The sequence below is a fragment of the Xiphophorus maculatus genome, chromosome 14 (genome assembly GCF_002775205.1).
Source record: "Xiphophorus maculatus strain JP 163 A chromosome 14, X_maculatus-5.0-male, whole genome shotgun sequence".
In the NCBI taxonomy this organism is placed as follows: Eukaryota; Metazoa; Chordata; class Actinopteri; order Cyprinodontiformes; family Poeciliidae; genus Xiphophorus; species Xiphophorus maculatus.
Window position 1 is genome coordinate 13,366,702 of NC_036456.1, and position 19,799 is coordinate 13,386,500.

General features: G+C 39.2%; 3 protein-coding genes across 4 annotated transcripts; 2 read left to right on the plus strand and 1 right to left on the minus strand.

Annotated features, from left to right (window-relative positions):
- Positions 1-1,519: 1,519 nt before the first annotated feature.
- Positions 1,520-8,398, plus strand: LOC102230655 (N-acyl-aromatic-L-amino acid amidohydrolase (carboxylate-forming) B-like). The gene is made up of 6 exons (XM_005804823.2): positions 1,520-2,372; positions 3,091-3,286; positions 5,453-5,546; positions 5,633-5,740; positions 7,014-7,126; positions 8,133-8,398. The coding sequence occupies exons 1-6, from the start codon at positions 2,131-2,133 to the stop codon at positions 8,376-8,378; spliced, it is 999 nt and encodes a 332-aa protein (XP_005804880.1). The 5' UTR covers positions 1,520-2,130; the 3' UTR covers positions 8,379-8,398.
- Positions 8,399-8,408: 10 nt separating this feature from the next.
- LOC102231178 (claudin domain-containing protein 1-like) lies at positions 8,409-15,970 on the minus strand. 2 transcript variants are annotated; one of them, XR_002753769.1, is made up of 5 exons: positions 15,221-15,970; positions 13,717-13,824; positions 13,457-13,594; positions 8,801-12,016; positions 8,409-8,739 (listed from the first exon to the last, which is right to left on the minus strand). XR_002753769.1 is itself a non-coding variant. In XM_023345543.1 (4 exons), the coding sequence occupies exons 1-4, from the start codon at positions 15,510-15,512 to the stop codon at positions 11,796-11,798; spliced, it is 759 nt and encodes a 252-aa protein (XP_023201311.1). In that variant the 5' UTR covers positions 15,513-15,970; the 3' UTR covers positions 8,754-11,795. The 2 variants fall into 2 exon arrangements, 1 of the variants encoding a protein (XP_023201311.1); XM_023345543.1 differs by lacking the exon at positions 8,409-8,739 and having other exon boundaries at positions 8,754-12,016.
- Positions 15,943-19,324, plus strand: LOC102230917 (claudin domain-containing protein 1-like). The gene is made up of 3 exons (XM_023346685.1): positions 15,943-15,949; positions 17,457-17,594; positions 19,034-19,324. Exons 1-3 carry the CDS (start codon positions 15,943-15,945, stop codon positions 19,252-19,254), a joined length of 366 nt encoding a protein of 121 aa, XP_023202453.1. The 3' UTR covers positions 19,255-19,324.
- Positions 19,325-19,799: the final 475 nt, after the last annotated feature.

The following is a 19,799-nucleotide window of genomic DNA, read 5'->3' on the forward strand; positions in this document are numbered from 1 at the left end:
CGTTTTTAATAGTTAGCCGTCCTGCCACGTTTTACACAGCAGTCTAAAAACATTTCTAATGATACTGTTTGTACATCCACATTATAATTTTAATAGAATTATTTCAGTCATGATCTTTGTATACACAAATATCATGTTTGTGTCTTGAATAAAATTAAGAGTACTATCTTAAAATATTACTATAACACATGAAAGCCATGCAATAAACTGAATACATAAAATGTGAAATATTTGAAGATAAATATAACTTCAATATAGTTGAAGTTATATTTGTATAACTTCAAATATAAAGTTTGATATTTGATATTTACAGGGTTCAAGATATGAACCCTGTAAATATCTTGGGTTCATATTTAGTTTTACTGTAGTTATCAGTTTCCTTTTATTCACATCTTAATATTTACAAATATTATCATCCCTGTAAAAATGTGGATAACTGAGTGCAAATACCTCTGGTTCAACAAATATTATTACTGTTGCTAATTTATTTAACACTGACATTTACAGTTATAATACTGTTATATGTTTAATTTATATTTGCTACAAAGAAATATGGGCAATATTTATGCTTGAATTAAGTAGGTATCCAGCGCTAATTGAGCAGAATATCACACCGTTTAGTTGTACTCAGCCACGTCACACACAAGCTGGTTGCAGCTTAACCTTACCATAGCCTTATGTTGGGATAGTAATAATAATTGTAGTAATAATGTATTTTTTGGTACTTTTCAAGACATCATGGACACTTTCCAAGAAAAACATACATTCAAAAATACACAGAAAAATGGAGGAGGGGAAAAAAAGAAATGAAAAATTACTGAAAAAGGGATGATGCTCTAAGCTTTGGAGATTTGTTTTTACCGCCCATATGGTTTTACTCACAGTGGCAAAATAAACTTTGGCCGTCCACCAGCTTTGTTATCTAATTATCTAGAAACAAAAACGTTATCAGTCTATAGATAGTGACACATTTACCCTTAGAATTGCATGTTCTCTCATCTTTCCCATTTTGAAGCAAAGTGGTCATGTGTGTCACATATTTGTAACCAAAGACCTTGTTGATTTAAAATTTTAGTGTCCCAATTTTAAAAAACAGAGTAAAAAAAAAACTATATATTTGTTTTACTCTGTTTTTAATGTGCTGATTTTTATTTACCTGCATCACTTCTGGTGCTAATAGTTGTTGCAACTTTTGCTTTGTCTGAGACTTCTTGTAATCTCTGGAGTTTTTCAGCCAAACTTATCTTAAGGTACTTTCTGCATCTTTACCAGGAGTACCAATAGTTGTGCATCGGTGTTTCAAATCCTCAGTCGGCCCGTCCTGCTCTGCTCTCAGCTAGGAGAGCTGTTCCTTCCGCTCCACACATCACAGGCGCCTCTGTTCTCTTGCTGTGTCATGCTGGCAGGTTTATCTGAAAAGCCCGCTGGAACCTACCATCCCATCCATGCACGGAGCGTGCAGAGAACATGGTGAGCTGGGGGGCAGGGGGCTCGGGGTTCGGCTTGAACTCTTCATTTGTTTGCGACCAGAGGAAGAGAGGGACGCTCTGTGTTTCCACCGTCGGGGACACACCCTGCCTGCCCTAGAGCGGTGCAGTGTGATGAGAGGCTGAGAGAGACCATGACAGGCGGCTGCAGCCTTGTAGAGAGGGAGGGATGGGAATGCTGAATCAGTGAAACTACAGAAAAGGTCCAGGAGAGGGTGAACGAGTGGGTAAATGGCAGGGAGAGAAAGGTAACAGGAGGGGTAGGTGGCAAAAGATGAGCTGCATGAGTCCTTTTCACTCATTTAATCAATAATCTATCGAGTTCACCACTATTTCGGCCATGTCTGTGTTTTACAAAGAAACTTTAAGCTGAAGTAAATCCCAGTGGTGACTTTTGTTTACTTTGGCTCAAAGACGACATTTTGCGTTTACAGTTAACACCAGCCCTGAGAACCAAGGTAAGATTTCACAAATCTATATTTTTCTGTTTTGTTTTGCACTGATTGTCCAACCCCAGTGTCATATTGGCTGCTTTTTTTTTTTTTATTTTGTTTTTTTTCCGCATCGATGCACACTGAATAAAACATGAGAACATAAGCGCCACCCTTCGATCTCTTATTTTAACTCTGGTTTCGTCTGTCAGATGCAGGTAGATGAGCCGGTGCTTTTGCCCAGGTTGTCCCGTGTCGCAGTTTGTGGCGGCACGCATGGCAACGAGCTCTCAGGAGTGTACTTGGTGCGAGAGATGCTGAAGACGGAGAAAAGGAAGGTGGACGGGGAGCCCGCATCAGTGCTGATGGTGCTGTCCAACCCTCGGGCCATGCAGCAGTGCAGCAGATATGTTGACACTGACCTGAACCGCTGCTTCACCCACGCGACCCTCAAGTGAGGCACTGTTTTTGTTGCAAAAACCATCCGCTTGTGTCACCGACACGTTGTTTTAGGTCATCAAACTAATTCAAATACCACACAGAGGAGCTCTGTAGGTTCAAAACAGAGTTTTTAAATCATTATTTATTGTGCTGAGAGAAAAAGTTCTTCAAACTGATCTGCATCAATGTAAAAGGAAGTAATTTACCCTGTTGTTAAATTGTGACTCAGCAGATTTATTCTTCCATCCATTATTTTTTGTTTATCTCTGGTTGGGTGTCAGAGGTACCAGCCTAACCATAAATGTAGCTTTTCATTGGGAAATCCCAAAGCAGACTGTCCAGGCACCAGTTTGAGACTATAAGCTCAACCTCAGTTTGGTCCTGCTGCAAGAGAACAATTCAAAACTCGTTAACCAGCCAACCTCTGAATGGCTCCAAACATAAAAACTACTGTTTTGATTATGTGACATGACCTTGAACAGGCCATTTGCTTGTATGTTAGAAAACTCTCCAATATGGATGAATCAAAACAATTATGCAGAGAATATTTTTTTTCTTTGTGGATATCGGAGGTTGAAACAACCATTTATTAGATTTCAGGGGGAATTAACTTTTATTTATTTATTTTTTACCTGCGAACAGGTTGACTTGGATTCCACCTTAACCTTAATAAATAAAATCATATATTAAGTTAGTACAGCACTCCATTAACTAAGGTGCTTGTGTCCTAGTGGCCCCGTATCAGAGGAGGCCCCCTATGAGATCTTCCGGGCCCGTGAACTGAATGCCCTGCTGGGTCCCAAAGGCAGCCGGGCGGCAGTGGATCTCATCTGTGACCTCCACAACACCACCGCCAACATGGGCCTGAGCTTCATCGCTTATTCTGACTGTGACTGGATCTGTCTTCACATATTCAGATACTTGCAGGTAAATACTTTAAGTTTTCAGTTTCGACCCGAGTAGAAATAGTGGACATATTAGTCTAGCTGTCGGCGCTGCGTGTCTAAAACTTTTACCGTGATGTTTGCAAACCGAAAACTATAGCAGGCCGTTAATGTTAAATATGATCATTTCTTATCACTCAGTTCTTTATGTGACGAGACTGAAGTGGGAGCTTAGAAGTTATGCTTAGCATAACATTGGAACAATTTCCACGACAAAAACACAAAAATATCACTTCCTTCATCAGAATATCCTACCCGTTTAAAATGACAAGCTACTGCAGATGTTTGCAGTAATCCTTTGCTGAGAACTCTATATTCAAGGAAGAATTTGATGTAAATTGTACGTTTTGTGATTCATATCCTTAAACTGTTGTCCACTTGTTTTGGCACCGTCCCTTTGTTGATGCTTTTTGGCAGAATCTTTGTGACTTTATCCACAACAACATAGAAGCACAATTTATGCTCTTAGGGGAAGATGTCTTACTTGGCCTCACTAAAAGCTCAACAATTCAGAGTTTTTCATAAATCCTTTATTGTCACTAGCTAAATATCATATTCGTTGTTCCAGGTAGGGAAAGCCATGCCTTGCTGCATTTTACAATGAATATAAGTTTTATTTATGTATAAGTTTTATGTGCTGACTATCAAAGACTGACAAAAAATAGCTATTAAAACAATTGAAATCTGTATTGCTTTAAATGTACAGTTGGGAACCGAAGCCCCTTAACTTTTTCTTTATCTTGAATACTGTTTATCTGTATTTATCTGTATTTGTTTTTTCTTGAGGCATAACAAATGTTTCACTCTGTCGTTATACAATGTGTCTGCGAATAAAGTAAAAAAAAAAAACCATCCAAAATGAGGTCGATAGTTTTAATTTATCGTACGATTCATTGATTTATCGTTTATCGCGACAGGCCTAGTTGGCGAAAATAGACATTTTGCAGAAGAGCTGCAGAAAGAAAACAAGCAGCTTCAAAAAACGGTGGAAAACCTGAGGATAAAAATCGAGCGACTCACCGGCAGCAGAAATAGCAATGCAAGGAGCTGGCAAGCAGAGAATGAAATGCTGGTAAATGCAAACGACCATTACAAGAGACAGATTAGAGCTCTGAATTTTGAATTGGAGGAAGCAAGATTGACAATTAAGCAATTGAAATGCGATTATGATGCAATGTCAAGGTTAAATGTGATCCTGGAACGGACACAGGTCACAATGAGAAGAAATGCAGAGGATTCACTGAGAGAAAAATCCAAAAAACTTTACTGGCATGAAATGGAGAATGATGAGCTTAATAAAGAAATTGTTTGAAAGTCAAGCTGGACAGGATTAAATCCAGGGTGGCAGAAAAATCTAAGGATGTCCCGCAAATTGAAATATTTAATATTTAACACCTGTCACAGTTTCAAAAGTGGCTGCACTCAAGTGCTCCAGAGAAGCACTTGCGATTTGCTCCATGGACTCTGAAAGCTGAGGTATTTTTTTGTTTTCGGATGAGGATAAGAACAGTGATGTATGAAAGATAACAAAACCATTTATGTTAGCCAAGAAGCTGCATGGCCAATTGCAGGAGAGGAAGGCAGCTGAGCTAGATGTGCACTTGAGATTTTTGGAGTTGACAGTAATATTTGTCGCATTCTCTCCCCTGAACTGTGGATCTCTGAAGCTTCTCGAGGATTACCTCTTGGCTGTTTCTCTTTTTAATCCTCACCTTGCTTAACTGGTCACTTTGTTTGTACTTTAACAAGTGTGTAAATGTGATACCAATACCAATAGTGATACCAATATTTTCTGTAAGCCAGTGTACATAGTTACTTTGAAATCGAAGAAACAAGAACAAATTGTACCTTTGTAACAGACTGATGGTAATTGTGCAGAAAGATTAATTTCAAACCGGTTCCTTGTTAAGTTATCTGATAGTAGTACACTCAACTCTGGTTCATGCCTAAAGTTTTTAAATATTTTTACGTCTGGGTGATTCCTAGATAGATCAGGTCAGATTCGCAAAATGATCACAGTGGTCAGAAGATGAGATAAACAAAGTACAAATTAAAACTTAAAAAAACAACTCCAGGAAACTTGAACAACCATTTCCATGAAAATCATTTGTTTATATAACTTTGGGTTTATTCTTATACTTTCTTTTAGAAGCAGATGCCGGATACGCCAATGAGATTCATCCATTTTGATGTCTCCACTAAAGAGTCATATTCCCTCGATTCCATTGGAAAACACGGCTTTGGTGAGTTTTCGCCTTTTCCTGTTTTTAACATAAATGTATCTGAACCCACTGAAAGGATATTTTTATTTAAATCCTGCTTTGTGTAGCCATGGAGATTGGTCCTCAGCCTCATGGGTGTGTCAAGTCAAACATTTACACAGCAATGAAAGAAGGCGTGCAGCACATGCAGGATTGGATCCGCTGTTTTAACTCAGGTGAGTCCAATGTGAGCATGGCTCAGTTACCTGTATGCAGAGGTGGGTAGAGTACTTTAAAATTGTACTAAATTAAGCAGTATTAGTAAGAAAAATGAAATATTACTAATTACTAGATGCTCACTCGACATACAGAGTGACAAAGCATAATACTAGAGAGACCAGAGGCTGCATGGAGCGTAAATTTGTGCAGAACTTCCTATCCCTTTGCCTGTTGCTGCACACTGCCAGTCAGCTAGCTGAAGGAAACACTACATTACCATCACATTAAAGATATAATAGCCTGTTATAGTTTGAGTCTGTGAAGAACGCAACATCAACAATCTGCAACATTCTCCTCTGTGAGCAGATTTAAATTTAGTTCATGTTTATTTTAAATGTGGCACACATCAATATTAAAAAGAGAACATATTCTTATCGACACCATTATATCTATCATAGTACATAGAGTATTTTTTGCAAAAGCAAGAAATAATTACTATATCATATTATTCCAATTTTATTTAAATTTTTGTGTTTGCACAGTGAAACTGTGGTATTTTTTACTGAAGCCCCTACCCTCCCTAACATAATTGGGGCCTCCAAATGCACGGCCTGCATTGAAATGCCTTGCAAAGCAGTATTTCAAAAGAGCTTATGTTTTATAAACAATAATTAATTTGTTGTTAAAAGCTTACCGTTTTTTTCTGGTAACAAACTGCCATGAAGTATAAATCAGATTTTTACTTTTGTGTTGAATGTCTGTTTTATAATATATTTATCATCGATGACTAAAAAAAAAAACATTTTCACTTTTCTGAACTGCACAGTTCTTGTTAAGTAGTATTTCAAAAGAGCAGAAGAGAAATCTCATGTTTTTTGAACAATTACAATATTTGTTGTAAGCTGTTGCTAGGAGATGAGTGCATTTATTAGCCATGTTTAGCACACTGAATAGAGGAAGTCAATGTAAGACAACATGCTAGTTATACCCCACATGCCACTGGCAGCATTTAGGTTAACATTTACATTTTGTCTAATTTTAGCTCATACACTAATTTTAACATATTGATGGAGTAAGTCCATGTTTTATGTCCAATTTTAGCATTGTTGCTAATTTTTAGCATGAGATTGCTGGGTTCCAACTGACGGGCACACTTTGGCAGGCCCTAGAAAATCTAGTTTAATATCAGAATTCAATGTTTTTGTTTAAAAAATGGCACCTTGTGTCTATTTTTAAAAGCTTCCATGTGACTTAAATAGTTTTGGCTTTTTGTCCTGCTTGTATCTTCAGGTTGTGTGTTTGATGGAGGACCAGTCGACGTGTTCACCATGGTTAAAAACGTAGATTATCCCAGAGACGGCGAGACTCGCAGCATTACGGCAGCCATCCATCCACGCCTCCAGGTACAGCCTGCTCTGAGTAATTTGCTAAATAAAAGAAAAGCAAGCAATATCTTGCAAAACTGCAATTTGAGAAATGGTATCTTCTATGGTAAATTTAATAAAATCTTGGCAGCTTCACGTATAAACGCAACGAGAATGGAAAACATTAACAGTAAAAACATAAAATTGCTTTCATATGACATGAATGTTGATGCAGACTTGGTAGCTTGGTGATGAATGAAAGTTCAGCCTCTGCCTGACTGAGTGAAATAATTTCTCATAAAAGCAACACTGTAAAATAAAAACATGATTTAACGCTAACATTTTTGAAGATGTTGCAGGCATTAAATTCAGGTTTAACAACTTTTAGTCTTTCAAAATACATATCCAACTTTAAATTATTAGTCTCAACTCAGGCCTCTAGCTCAATGTAACAACCTAAATATATGTTTATGCTGTTGGATTAACTTTTCGTAAATTAAGTTATATTACTTTGTCTGTAAAAAGGCAAAAGAATTTATTTTTTGTAGAAAATTGCTGAGTTTTGAAGCTCAGGAGAGCGGCTTCACTTGAATGACAGTTGCTCTTTTCTTTCCCATTTTAAGAAGAAATTACTCTTTTTGTGACACATCATATTCTTACCCCAGGAGTTCAAAGATTATTTATTAAAAGTTTCTGCTGAATTTTAACTTCCAGAAATGGAAATTTCTAGTTATTGTGTAAAAAGTTTTGGTTTTTGATTTTCCAACTGCTGACTAAATGTCCCTCAATTAAAAGTTGGATTTTTCTACATGATTTCCTGCCAAGTTTTGCTGTTGCAACAAAACCAGGAATTTATTTGAGGAAATATAGGTTAATTTATTTATGAATGACCCAAGTTAACATTTTAATACTTCACCGACATGCTCTTGTTCTAGCTTCCTCTGGAGCTTCACCAGTTTGAAGTTGTAAACATTTCCATGTTTGGTTTCATGTACAACATGGCGTCCCTTTAGGTTTTAAAACCTCAAAGTGCTTTCTCTCACAGGACCGAGACTTTTGCCTGCTCCACCCTGGAGAGCCCCTCTTCCAGGCGTTCTCAGGAGAAACAATAAAATACAAGGGCAACGAACCGCTCTACGCTTTCTTCATCAACGAATGCGCTTACTACGAGAAGGGCATCGCTCTGTCCCTGGCCAGAAAGAAGCGTGTGACCGTCCCTTCTATCCGTGTGCAAACGGATGAGGAAGAACGAGCGAGTGAGCAGAGTTTTGCTTCAGAGGAAGAGGAGTGAAGACTTTCTTCAGATGAGACTCGTGTGAAATGATTTTTATCAACGTTTTTTTTATTTATTGAAATGACAACACGTACAAGCCTTGCACATACGCACACGTATTTACACACATAGCAACAGTTTCACTTTAGGTTCACAAACATCATGTTTCAACAGTGCATTCAGGGATAGAAGAGCCGTTTGTGTTTGATGTTTGGATGAGTAAAATACAATCCAACTCAGCAGAACGTTTGTGAAACCATTCAGAAATGTCATGACACTTTGGAAAATGATGCTCATCTGTTACCATCCAGCAAGTGTGTTTATTTCCTCCAAATAAATATATATACATATACAGTACAGACCAAAAGTTTGGACACACCTTCTCATTGAACTCAATGAGAAGGTGTGTCCAAACTTTTGGCTCAAATGTTTGGACACACCAAACATTTGTGGTGTTTATTTAAGTCAATTATTTAATTGACTTAAATAAAAAAAATAAAAAAAAGTGTGTCCAAACTTTTGGTCTGTTCTGTATATATATTTATCTATCAATGTAAAATTACATCAATATTCAGGATATGATTAAAGTAATGTAAACTTGCAGAACAAATTCAGCAGTTCGTCCACATATGGCCTTAAAGTACATTCATAATTTATAAGGGGCAGGCATACTCTCCCTTATTTCTGATGACTTACTTTCACAACAGGGATTTTTAGCAATCAAAGAAACATCAAACACAAAGCAGGAAACAAAACACAAAAATATCAGGATGGACAAAACAGAAGGTATTGCGTCACTAAATGACACAAATTAAATGTTTTCCTCTACAAAATCAGATCAAATATGCATGAAAAGTAACAAAACAACATACTTTGTATATATATAAAGAATAAATAAATCAAGTTAAATAGCAAAAAGAAAAAAAAAGCATCAATGTGGACATTTTGTCAGGACTAACATGGATGCGGTAATAATCTTTCACTTCTCAGTGACAAAGCATTCTGCGTCAAAGCCTCTGAAGATGATTGACTGAATGCTTTTGTGTTTTGCTTGAAACATTCAGTACTTAAGGTGTGCCTGTCACACAGGTGTGGTCTCATAACTCTGAGACAACCACTGAACTGAAATTCTTCACTGTAACTTTGAATAAGATAATAGGAGCAATTGTGACATAGCAGAAATTATGGAAATATGCTTCAAAGTTCATTACCTTTTGCTTTTGTTTTCTTTAAGAACATACCGGTAAAACATTATGTACTGATGTACATAAAATCTGTTTTGAATCAGATTTTAAAGACGTCGTTATAGCCAGAAGACTTATTAATATTGGAAAGATTGAACTGTATTGCCTTTACTACATTTTAAAAATTGCGTTAAAAAAAACAACATTAATTTGCTTATATGTTGCTTCGATAGCTGAACATCAACCACAAGCTTTGTGCAGCCTTCAACAAGTTTCTACCATGACTCTACCGGGATGTTTGGCCGCTCCTTTCGAAAGATTCAATGCTGCTTTTAAGCATAACTCACAGATTTCCTAAATAGATGGCCTGGCTAAAGCCCCAACATCAACCTGACAGAAAATTTGTGCGCTATGCCGAGAAGCTTGGAATACGGCGGAGGTGATGACTACAAAAAGTGTAAGGTTAAAGGTCAATCTGCCAGATGGCCTTTTACCAAATATTACAGGGTTTCATAGTGTAAGTGTACTTTTTTCCATGTGTGGATTAGAGAAAGATTCACAACAATTTAAAACCTGAGCTTCCAATTCTTGTTTTTACTTATTGACATTCTTTGTTGTATAATCATTCCGACCTGGTAACAAGAAAAACTGTTAAATTAATCGGTAAATCCCAAAATGACATTCATGCCAAGGAGTGTACTGTACGTAGACTTCTGACCAAAACTGTTCCTTCCTTATTCTGTTTGATATGTACAATATTTATACAAATAAATTAAAAGAAGAAGCTCAAAGCAATTTAAAGCACACTTGCTTAGATTGATGACTGGGTCTTAAGTGACGTCTGTGGTTTTTTTTCCTGAAATCGTTAACACCACTTGGCTCTGAGAAGTGAACAGGCAGCATTCTGCTCCGCTCCTTATCAGATGAGGATCGTCAGAGGCGTGCGGTGTGCATGCACTGCTCACTCAACAGCGTGAAAAAATCACAAGGAAGGAAGCAGCTGTCTTACAAAATACTTAAGAACCAACTTGAAAGAGGCCGCATGAAGGTTGAATCCTCTGTATCTCAACCAAATGAATGCGTCAAACTGAAACAGGCAGATGAATTTTCACTTTGTAATTTAAGCCACATAATGGCTTTCCTTTGCTACTGCTAGTGGTTGGGGCTGTCTGTTCTTTTCCACTTCAGCAAGATTCTTGCTCAATATGAGGGATTGCTGCAAGGTCAGTGACTTGAAGCAATCAATTATGATTTCTTAACATTTTGCCAATTGGCGTTATGAACCGAACCCGATTGCAACCCATTATAACTACAATTTTTGCATAGAGGTTAGATCTGCATTTTTGTAAAGGGCTTTCAGATGATAATTGTTGTAAATTGGTGCAATATAAATAAATTGACTTGAAGATCAAAAGCAACAACCGAAATAATCCAATTCTGCAGCGCAAGACTGAAGTCAGGGCACTGCTGTCTAACTTCATAAACGTCCTCAACAAGAACAACCTGCCAAAAACACCTGGCATCCGTGTCCTGATTTTTGGCACTCTTCCACTATGAGGACGGTTTTTTTTATCTCTTGTAGTGACATGGATCGTTTAATAAGAGATTCTATGCATATTTAGGTCAGGACTGTCAACTTTGTCAAATTTAAAAAAAACCTTTTCATTTCGTGCCTTTGTTTGGGGAGCGTTTGGCTCAGAAACTTCCTCCCAGGGCATTGCTTCGCGTGACACTGGTTGGTGCAGTTGGGTCTAACATGTCTTTAATCTTCATTATTTTTTCAGCAGATTAAGTGATGCAGTGCCAATGACACACAAAGCCAAACCACAGGATAACAAACCTCCACCTTGCTTTGCTTCAGCTGACTGTAACAACCCAGTGAACTACACTTGTGGAGTTTGTGTTATCGTTTTCAGAAGACATAAAAGAAAAGGTGTCACTTTTAAAAGCATTGAGGAAACCTTGTTTTTACCCTTATAGAAGTAAATTATATTAAAGCTTAACCAGAGATCCAGGCAGGTATTTTTTTTAATATTGCTGATTTTGAGATTTTACCAACAAATCTAAATTAAAAAAAAATTAAAAATCAGCTAATTTTCAGTGTTTCTGACCTGGACATTATGCTACACTCGACTTATCTTTTCACATCAGCAGCCCTAGAGAAAAAATAAATTAAAATGAAATGAATGCAGCATACCTTAGGGTTTTTACTCTAGATTTTAAAACATAAGATGGGATAGAAACCACATATTCACGCCACCCGGTAGGCAGTCATGCGGTAGTAGTTCTGACTGTGACTGCGCGCTGCCCACACCAGCAGCGCGGCAGCCATCATGTGCAGGGGCGAGGAGATGAGGGCCAGGTACAGGGACCAACCCAGGGAGCCATCCACCTTGTCAGGAAGCATCGACACCCTGTGGAGCAGGTCCATCCCAGCCAGGTAGCAGCACACTGTGGCCAGGGTGCACAGACCTGTAAAATGCAGGATGACACAGAAATCTGTCAAGAGTTTGCTTTGCTAATCCGGTTTCTGACATGAATCCTGAGAAAAATGTGCAGCAGTTAACCGAAAGGTGAAAACATAAATGGACGTATGGGGGGAAACAGTTTGCATTTGTCTTAACGATCCTGTTCCCTGGGGTTGCCTTTTTGTTCTGTTCTTTGTCAAGACGATTCCACAATATTTCACCATCTGTGACTGAACTCCAATCAGTCATGCTCCAATCCATGCTGTTGCATTCTTGGTATGCTTGTATAGAAATGGAAAGTCGGTCACTTCCTAGATGAAAATCTGAAGAGGCTTTGATAAGAAGCTGCAACGTTGCTCACCGAATAAAATGACCAAACCACACGTTTTTACTGTAGTCAGTCAATGAACTTTCTGTTCAGCATCTCATTACTCTGTTTTATGCTCCTTTGCGCTTACTTTGGGTTAGATGTTTTCCATTTCTTTATCTGTTTTACGTACACACTCACTGGCCACTTTATTAGATACACATTTCTAATTGGTTATTATAAAACTAGTGAATAAGTCAAAGTGCCTGAAACTTAATGAATTAGGCAGTTAGATTAGATGAAGCCAACCCACTGAAGTTCAAACTAAGCGTTAGAATCTGGAATATATTGGATTGAAGTGTCTTTGCATGTCTGTTCTACTTTTCTGAGAGGGATATTTATGCCCACTCTGGGGTCCGAAATGCAGACGATTAGTGAGGAACATTTTTTGTGGCCTAAAACATCTTGTTGATGTCAAAGGAGTACAGAAAAATTAGCTTAAGATGACAGACAGGCAGCAGAAGCTCAAATAAAACACTTTAGTGCCAGTGTATGGAGAACACTATCTCAGAATGCTAACTTTGAGCTGATGGGCTAGCAGAAGAGCCCACCAGACGCCAGTCCAGACAGCTAAAATTAGGAAAACTAAACATACAATTCACACAGGCTCATCAAAATTGGACAGTAACAGATCAGAAAAACTTTTCCAGGTTGATTTGAGTTGCTCCATTCAGGGTGGCAGTGGTGTACCTGTGTGGCATATATTTTGTTAATACATTTTGAGTCCCAAGCAAAAATGATGTCCAAACTTGTACCAGAAAAGTTAACTATATACTGTACCTATAAGTACCTATATAAGATGTAGAGCCATAATTCTACATCTTAAGCCAATGACCATAGGAACCCTTAAGAGATCTTCAGAAATCTGTTCTAGACGGTCTGGTTTTACGGAAGTTAATTAAAGCAGGAATGATTTAATTAGTTTTAGTTTTTTTTTACAGTACTATACATGCTGGCACATAGTCAACATTGATAAGTAGGTCACCCTTTGAAAAGTTTGCGCTGACATCTTATATAAAGTCATAAATTACTGACTGCATTAATTGCTGGCTTGAGATGCAGAGAAACCGGTCTTACCAGCCAAGAGATGAAGAACTCCGATGCCCAACGTGGGAGTGAGACTTCTGCAAAGGCAGGCGCAAAACCCAATCAGGCCCGCCAGCACAACCAGACCGAGAGACGCCAGTGGGAGCAGAAATTGGCACCTCCACAAATCTTTTCATAGGAGACACATGTCATTAGTAAACCACACTCTGATGAAGAAGTACATGTTCATTGTCATGCAAATTTTGGTCATATAACAGGATGGTTTTGTTGTGTGTGTCTTCTGAACGTACAGGTGCGGAGCATGTCCTCTCCACTGTTGTGGTTCCCTGGCTCTTTGTATTTAGGGGTGAACTGCTCCGGCAGAGTGAAGTTTCGACACTCCAGCAAGATCTTTGCATCTGAAAGTCACCATAGATTCAGTTGTTTACTTTGAGTACAAGTCAGAAAATGCAGTTAACTGGTGTAAAACTGGGTGTAGTGTTTAAAAATCCAACAATGTCGCAAAGAAATGCGACATTGTTGCATCAATCCGTCAATTTGCCAATCAGTGGAATAACTGTATTTATGCTTCATAAATGAGAAAACACAAATTGCAGCCATGTTGGGAGATTGCACTTCAGATGTTAATCAAATTCGGTTGAGTTATTTGTTCATAGCTCATAAACCAATGGTATGTACCACTTCAATAAATAAGTTATCCAATAACATCATGTTCAGCCAGACTTTTTCACTTTATTGTGGTGTTAAGGCCCCTGTGGCAAAGTTGGGCTTTCTCCTTTTCTGTGCAACACTGATTCCTGATATGAGACACCTGTGAACCTTCTTCTTCTTCTTTTGTTTTTTATTGGCGGATGGCAACCAACTGAAGGTGCATTTACAGCCACCTACCAGACTGGAGTGTGGTAATCAATGATCTCAGAGGGAATGTAATAATTCTTCATAATTGTGCATACCTCAATGGTATGCACAATTACATCAGCACATGGCTGGTCTGTTCTGCATTTTGAATCCTTGCAAGGACTGCTCTAAGCTGCTTTTTATATTGACAGCATGTCATATTTTATTCTTATTTTATCTTGTCTACAATGGCTACTCAGTGGTGGATGTTGTGTGTCTTGTCTCTATGCTGCTGTAACTGTGATTCGTCCCATTTCCCTGCTGGGATGAATAAAGTAATTCTATTCTATTCTATTCTATTTTGGTTTTTAACTGTAGTTTGTGTTGAATATGTTTATTCCAAAACTCTTATACATGCGCATATTGGGACCTTTGAGTCTGGTCTGGTATTTTTGGAACTATTTGGTGCTTATTGCTTTTCTAGTAGAGCTTATATTGTTTTGTCATGGTTCTGAGTGTTTGGGTGAAAGTGAGCACATGGGCTGCTGCACTGGTACCAGAGCTGCGTGCCGACGGCCACCGACTGATGCACGGTGGCCAGGATGCTCAGCACGCAGGCGATGACAAGAACAGTGGCGTCGCGTTTGTATAATGAAAAACAAAACTAATAAGAATGGCACCTCGTTAAATGTGCTTGGGGAAAAAAAAAATCAACAATCGAACTGATACTGAAACGAAATGAATGTGGCCTAACCCTGCCTATCCTTCATCAACCTGCAGTGACTCATGTTTTTGGCACATGCAATTCAGTTCATTAGAATAGATGATTCCAGGTCCAACAGCTATGAGTCACATCTGCAGTGAAAGGTGTGCAGCTGGTATGACTGCAGGTGTGTCTCAGGGCAACTGGGGCAACTAGGTGTGTGTGTGTGTGGGGGGGGGGTCACAGCCACATACCTGGCTCCCTGTTCCAGTGGGCAGAGGGTGGGACGAGCACGCACCGCCACCACAGCCCCACGGTCCCGTTGAGGCGGAACAGCGTGTCGCTGTAGGTCTTCTCGTCGAACTCCCCGGTCATGAACTCGTCGTAGAGGGAGCGCAGCTCGGACACGTTGGCCTCGCCGCGCACGGTGGGGCTGCTGTACTGGTACCAGTGCTGCGTGCCGATGGCCACCGACAGATACACGGTGGCCAGGATGCTCAGCACGCAGGCGATGACCAGAGCAGTGGCGTAGCGGTTGTCGACCATTGTTCACCCAGACGGACTTAAAGGGGATTAAGTCGGCGGGGGGTTGGTCTCGGCTCAGGCGGTACACGGACGCGTTTCGGTCCTCCAGTTGCATCCAGTCACTCCAACATGGCTGATTGTGTATGATGGAGGAGAGAGTCGCACAAAAATAAAACAAGCTGTAAAAGCGAACTATGTTAATGATGGCACCTTGTCTCTTGTGCTGGACAAAGCCCTGCGGACCGGCTTGGATACGCCATCTGTTCCGCTGTCCCACTTCCACAGACGGTGGGTGTCCTGCTGCAGCGACAGTCCGCAACAACAACAGCCCCTCCTCAACGGAAACAATAAATCAGTCCTCGGTAATAAAATGTGTTTTATCCCCCCAAAAAAGAATAATCAAGGCAGATTTCACGAAGAGTTTATTTTTAGGATGCTCGGTGCACCAAGGATGCTGAGTACACGCTATAATCCCTGCGTTTTCCTCTTCCGGTTTACCTTTTACGGTATAGGCAGTGGCAATACCAAAATAAAATCCGCACAGTTTTTTATCAGATCGCCACAAACTGAGAAATTCCCACTTCCCACAGAATCCAGTTATTACTTTCATTTTTAATTGTTTTAATTTTCAATGAATTGAGCTGCTGTAATTTTAGTTTTTTTAAAATTTTTTTTAGCCTGATCAGTAATTTGGGAACTTTATTGTTTATTCAGATGCTGTTATGTGACAAGAAGTATTGCAGAACAATTAGAGTTGACTGATTTAAGAGTTAAATGAGCAAGGAAACAGTTCTATGGGTGAAAAAACTCCCAAACCTGAACCGCTCATATTAACTGTGTTAGTGAAATTGCTTGGCTTCACTGGTAGCATTCCCAAAGATCTTCCACAGTGAGATCAGTCTTGATTGTATCTGCTCTCTTGTTTTTATTATTTTTTTTGTCTGAAACACTGTTTGTCTGAAGCTTTTGTTCTCAGATGGATTTTTCTCACTACCATAGTTGTTGCTAATGATTAGTCATTCCCATCTCAATATCTGGCCTGCAGAAAGTCCCTTTTGCAAGTAAGTCCTGGCTTTTCTTTGTGCTACCAAGACAATGTCTGGTCAATAGGATTTAATGGTGATAGAGGAGCAATGACCAACAAAGAGACTCTTCACCTAAATAAACTAAAAGCCTTTCCCAGACTTACGAATGCGCCCAAACCTGACCCACTGTTGAGAAAGGTGAAACTCGTACAGTAGGTTGATCACCTTTACGTCTAGTTTCCACTAAGATTCATTTTAGCTACAAAAACCAAAATGAGAGAACACGCCTTTGTTTTGTAATCACTTTTATTTGATCATTTTAAAGACTGAAAATTAAAATGAAACATAACAGTGCTATTTTAAGCACTCTTTGAATACAACTTTATAAATATTATAAGCTTAATAGGAGTTAGTCAAGGCTTAGAAGCATCTCAAGAAATAAGTTACATTTTTAACCACAATTGATTTTTTTTCATTTTTACTCAGAAAAGACCATAAAATTACATAAATAATTAATGTTTGAGTAGAACATAAATGTCTTAAAGCAGCGTTTCCCAATTCCAGTCCTCAGGCCCCCCTGCTCTGCATGGTTTAGATGTGCCTCTATTCCAGAACAGCTGATTCAAATGATTGCATGATCATCAAGTGCTGCAGAAACCTGTTGATCACCCATAGATTCAATCCAGGTGTGTAGCAGAAGGGAAACACCTAAAACATGCAGGGCAGAGGGGCCTGAGGACCGGAATTGAAAAATGCTGTCTTAAAGCATGCCTTCCCCTCAGCAGCAAATAAAATAATTGCTACATGGCTCTGCACCTGTACGTTCAGAAGACACACACAACAAAACCATCCTGTTATATGACCAAAATTTGCATGACAATGAACATGTACTTCTTCATCAGAGTGTGGTTTACTAATGACATGTGCCTCCTATGAAAAGATTTGTGGAGGTGCCAATTTCTGCTCCCACTGGCGTCTCTCGGTCTGGTTGTGCTGGCGGGCCTGATTGGGTTTTGCGCCTGCCTTTGCAGAAGTCTCACTCCCACGTTGGGCATCGGAGTTCTTCATCTCTTGGCTGGTAAGACCGGTTTCTCTGCATCTCAAGCCAGCAATTAATGCAGTCAGTAATTTATGACTTTATATAAGATGTCAGCACAAACTTTTCAAAGGGTGGCCTACTTATCAATGTTGACTATGTGCCAGCATGTATAGTACTGTAAAAAAAACAACAACTAATTAAATCATTCCTGCTTTAATTAACTTCCGTAAAACCAGACCGTCTAGAACAGATTTCTGAAGATCTCTTAAGGGTTTTTATGGTCATTGGCTTAAGATGTAGAATTATGGCTCTACATCTTATATAGGTACTTATAGGTACAGTATATAGTTAACTTTTCTGGTACAAGTTTGGACATCATTTTTGCTTGGGACTCAAAATGTATTAACAAAATATATGCCACACAGGTACACCACTGCCACCCTGAATGGAGCAACTCAAATCAACCTGGAAAAGTTTTTCTGATCTGTTACTGTCCAATTTTGATGAGCCTGTGTGAATTGTATGTTTAGTTTTCCTAATTTTAGCTGTCTGGACTGGCGTCTGGTGGGCTCTTCTGCTAGCCCATCAGCTCAAAGTTAGCATTCTGAGATAGTGTTCTCCATACACTGGCACTAAAGTGTTTTATTTGAGCTTCTGCTGCCTGTCTGTCATCTTAAGCTAATTTTTCTGTACTCCTTTGACATCAACAAGATGTTTTAGGCCACAAAAAATGTTCCTCACTAATCGTCTGCATTTCGGACCCCAGAGTGGGCATAAATATCCCTCTCAGAAAAGTAGAACAGACATGCAAAGACACTTCAATCCAATATATTCCAGATTCTAACGCTTAGTTTGAACTTCAGTGGGTTGGCTTCATCTAATCTAACTGCCTAATTCATTAAGTTTCAGGCACTTTGACTTATTCACTAGTTTTATAATAACCAATTAGAAATGTGTATCTAATAAAGTGGCCAGTGAGTGTGTACGTAAAACAGATAAAGAAATGGAAAACATCTAACCCAAAGTAAGCGCAAAGGAGCATAAGACAGAGTAATGAGATGCTGAACAGAAAGTTCATTGACTGACTACAGTAAAAACGTGTGGTTTGGTCATTTTATTCGGTGAGCAACGTTGCAGCTTCTTATCAAAGCCTCTTCAGATTTTCATCTAGGAAGTGACCGACTTTCCATTTCTATACAAGCATACCAAGAATGCAACAGCATGGATTGGAGCATGACTGATTGGAGTTCAGTCACAGATGGTGAAATATTGTGGAATCGTCTTGACAAAGAACAGAACAAAAAGGCAACCCCAGGGAACAGGATCGTTAAGACAAATGCAAACTGTTTCCCCCCATACGTCCATTTATGTTTTCACCTTTCGGTTAACTGCTGCACATTTTTCTCAGGATTCATGTCAGAAACCGGATTAGCAAAGCAAACTCTTGACAGATTTCTGTGTCATCCTGCATTTTACAGGTCTGTGCACCCTGGCCACAGTGTGCTGCTACCTGGCTGGGATGGACCTGCTCCACAGGGTGTCGATGCTTCCTGACAAGGTGGATGGCTCCCTGGGTTGGTCCCTGTACCTGGCCCTCATCTCCTCGCCCCTGCACATGATGGCTGCCGCGCTGCTGGTGTGGGCAGCGCGCAGTCACAGTCAGAACTACTACCGCATGACTGCCTACCGGGTGGCGTGAATATGTGGTTTCTATCCCATCTTATGTTTTAAAATCTAGAGTAAAAACCCTAAGGTATGCTGCATTCATTTCATTTTTAGTTTTTTTTCTCTAGGGCTGCTGATGTGAAAAGATAAGTTGAGTGTAGCACAATGTCCAGGTCAGAAACACTGAAAATTAGCTGATTTTTAATTTTTTTTAAATTTAGATTTGTTGGTAAAACCTCAAAATCAACAATATTTAAAAAAATACCTGCCTAGATCTCTGGTTAAGCTTTAATATAATTTACTTCTATAAGAGTAAAAACAAGGTTTCCTCAATGCTTTTAAAAGTGACACCTTTTCTTTTATGTCTTCTGAAAACGATAACACAAACTCCACAAGTGTAGTTCACTGGGTCGTTATAGTCAGCTGAAGCAAAGCAAGGTGGAGGTTTGTTATCCTGTGGTTTGGCTTTGTGTGTCATTGGCACTGCATCACTTAATCTGCTGAAAAAATAATGAAGATTAAAGACATGTTAGACCCAACTGCACCAACCAGTGTCACGCGAAGCAATGCCCTGGGAGG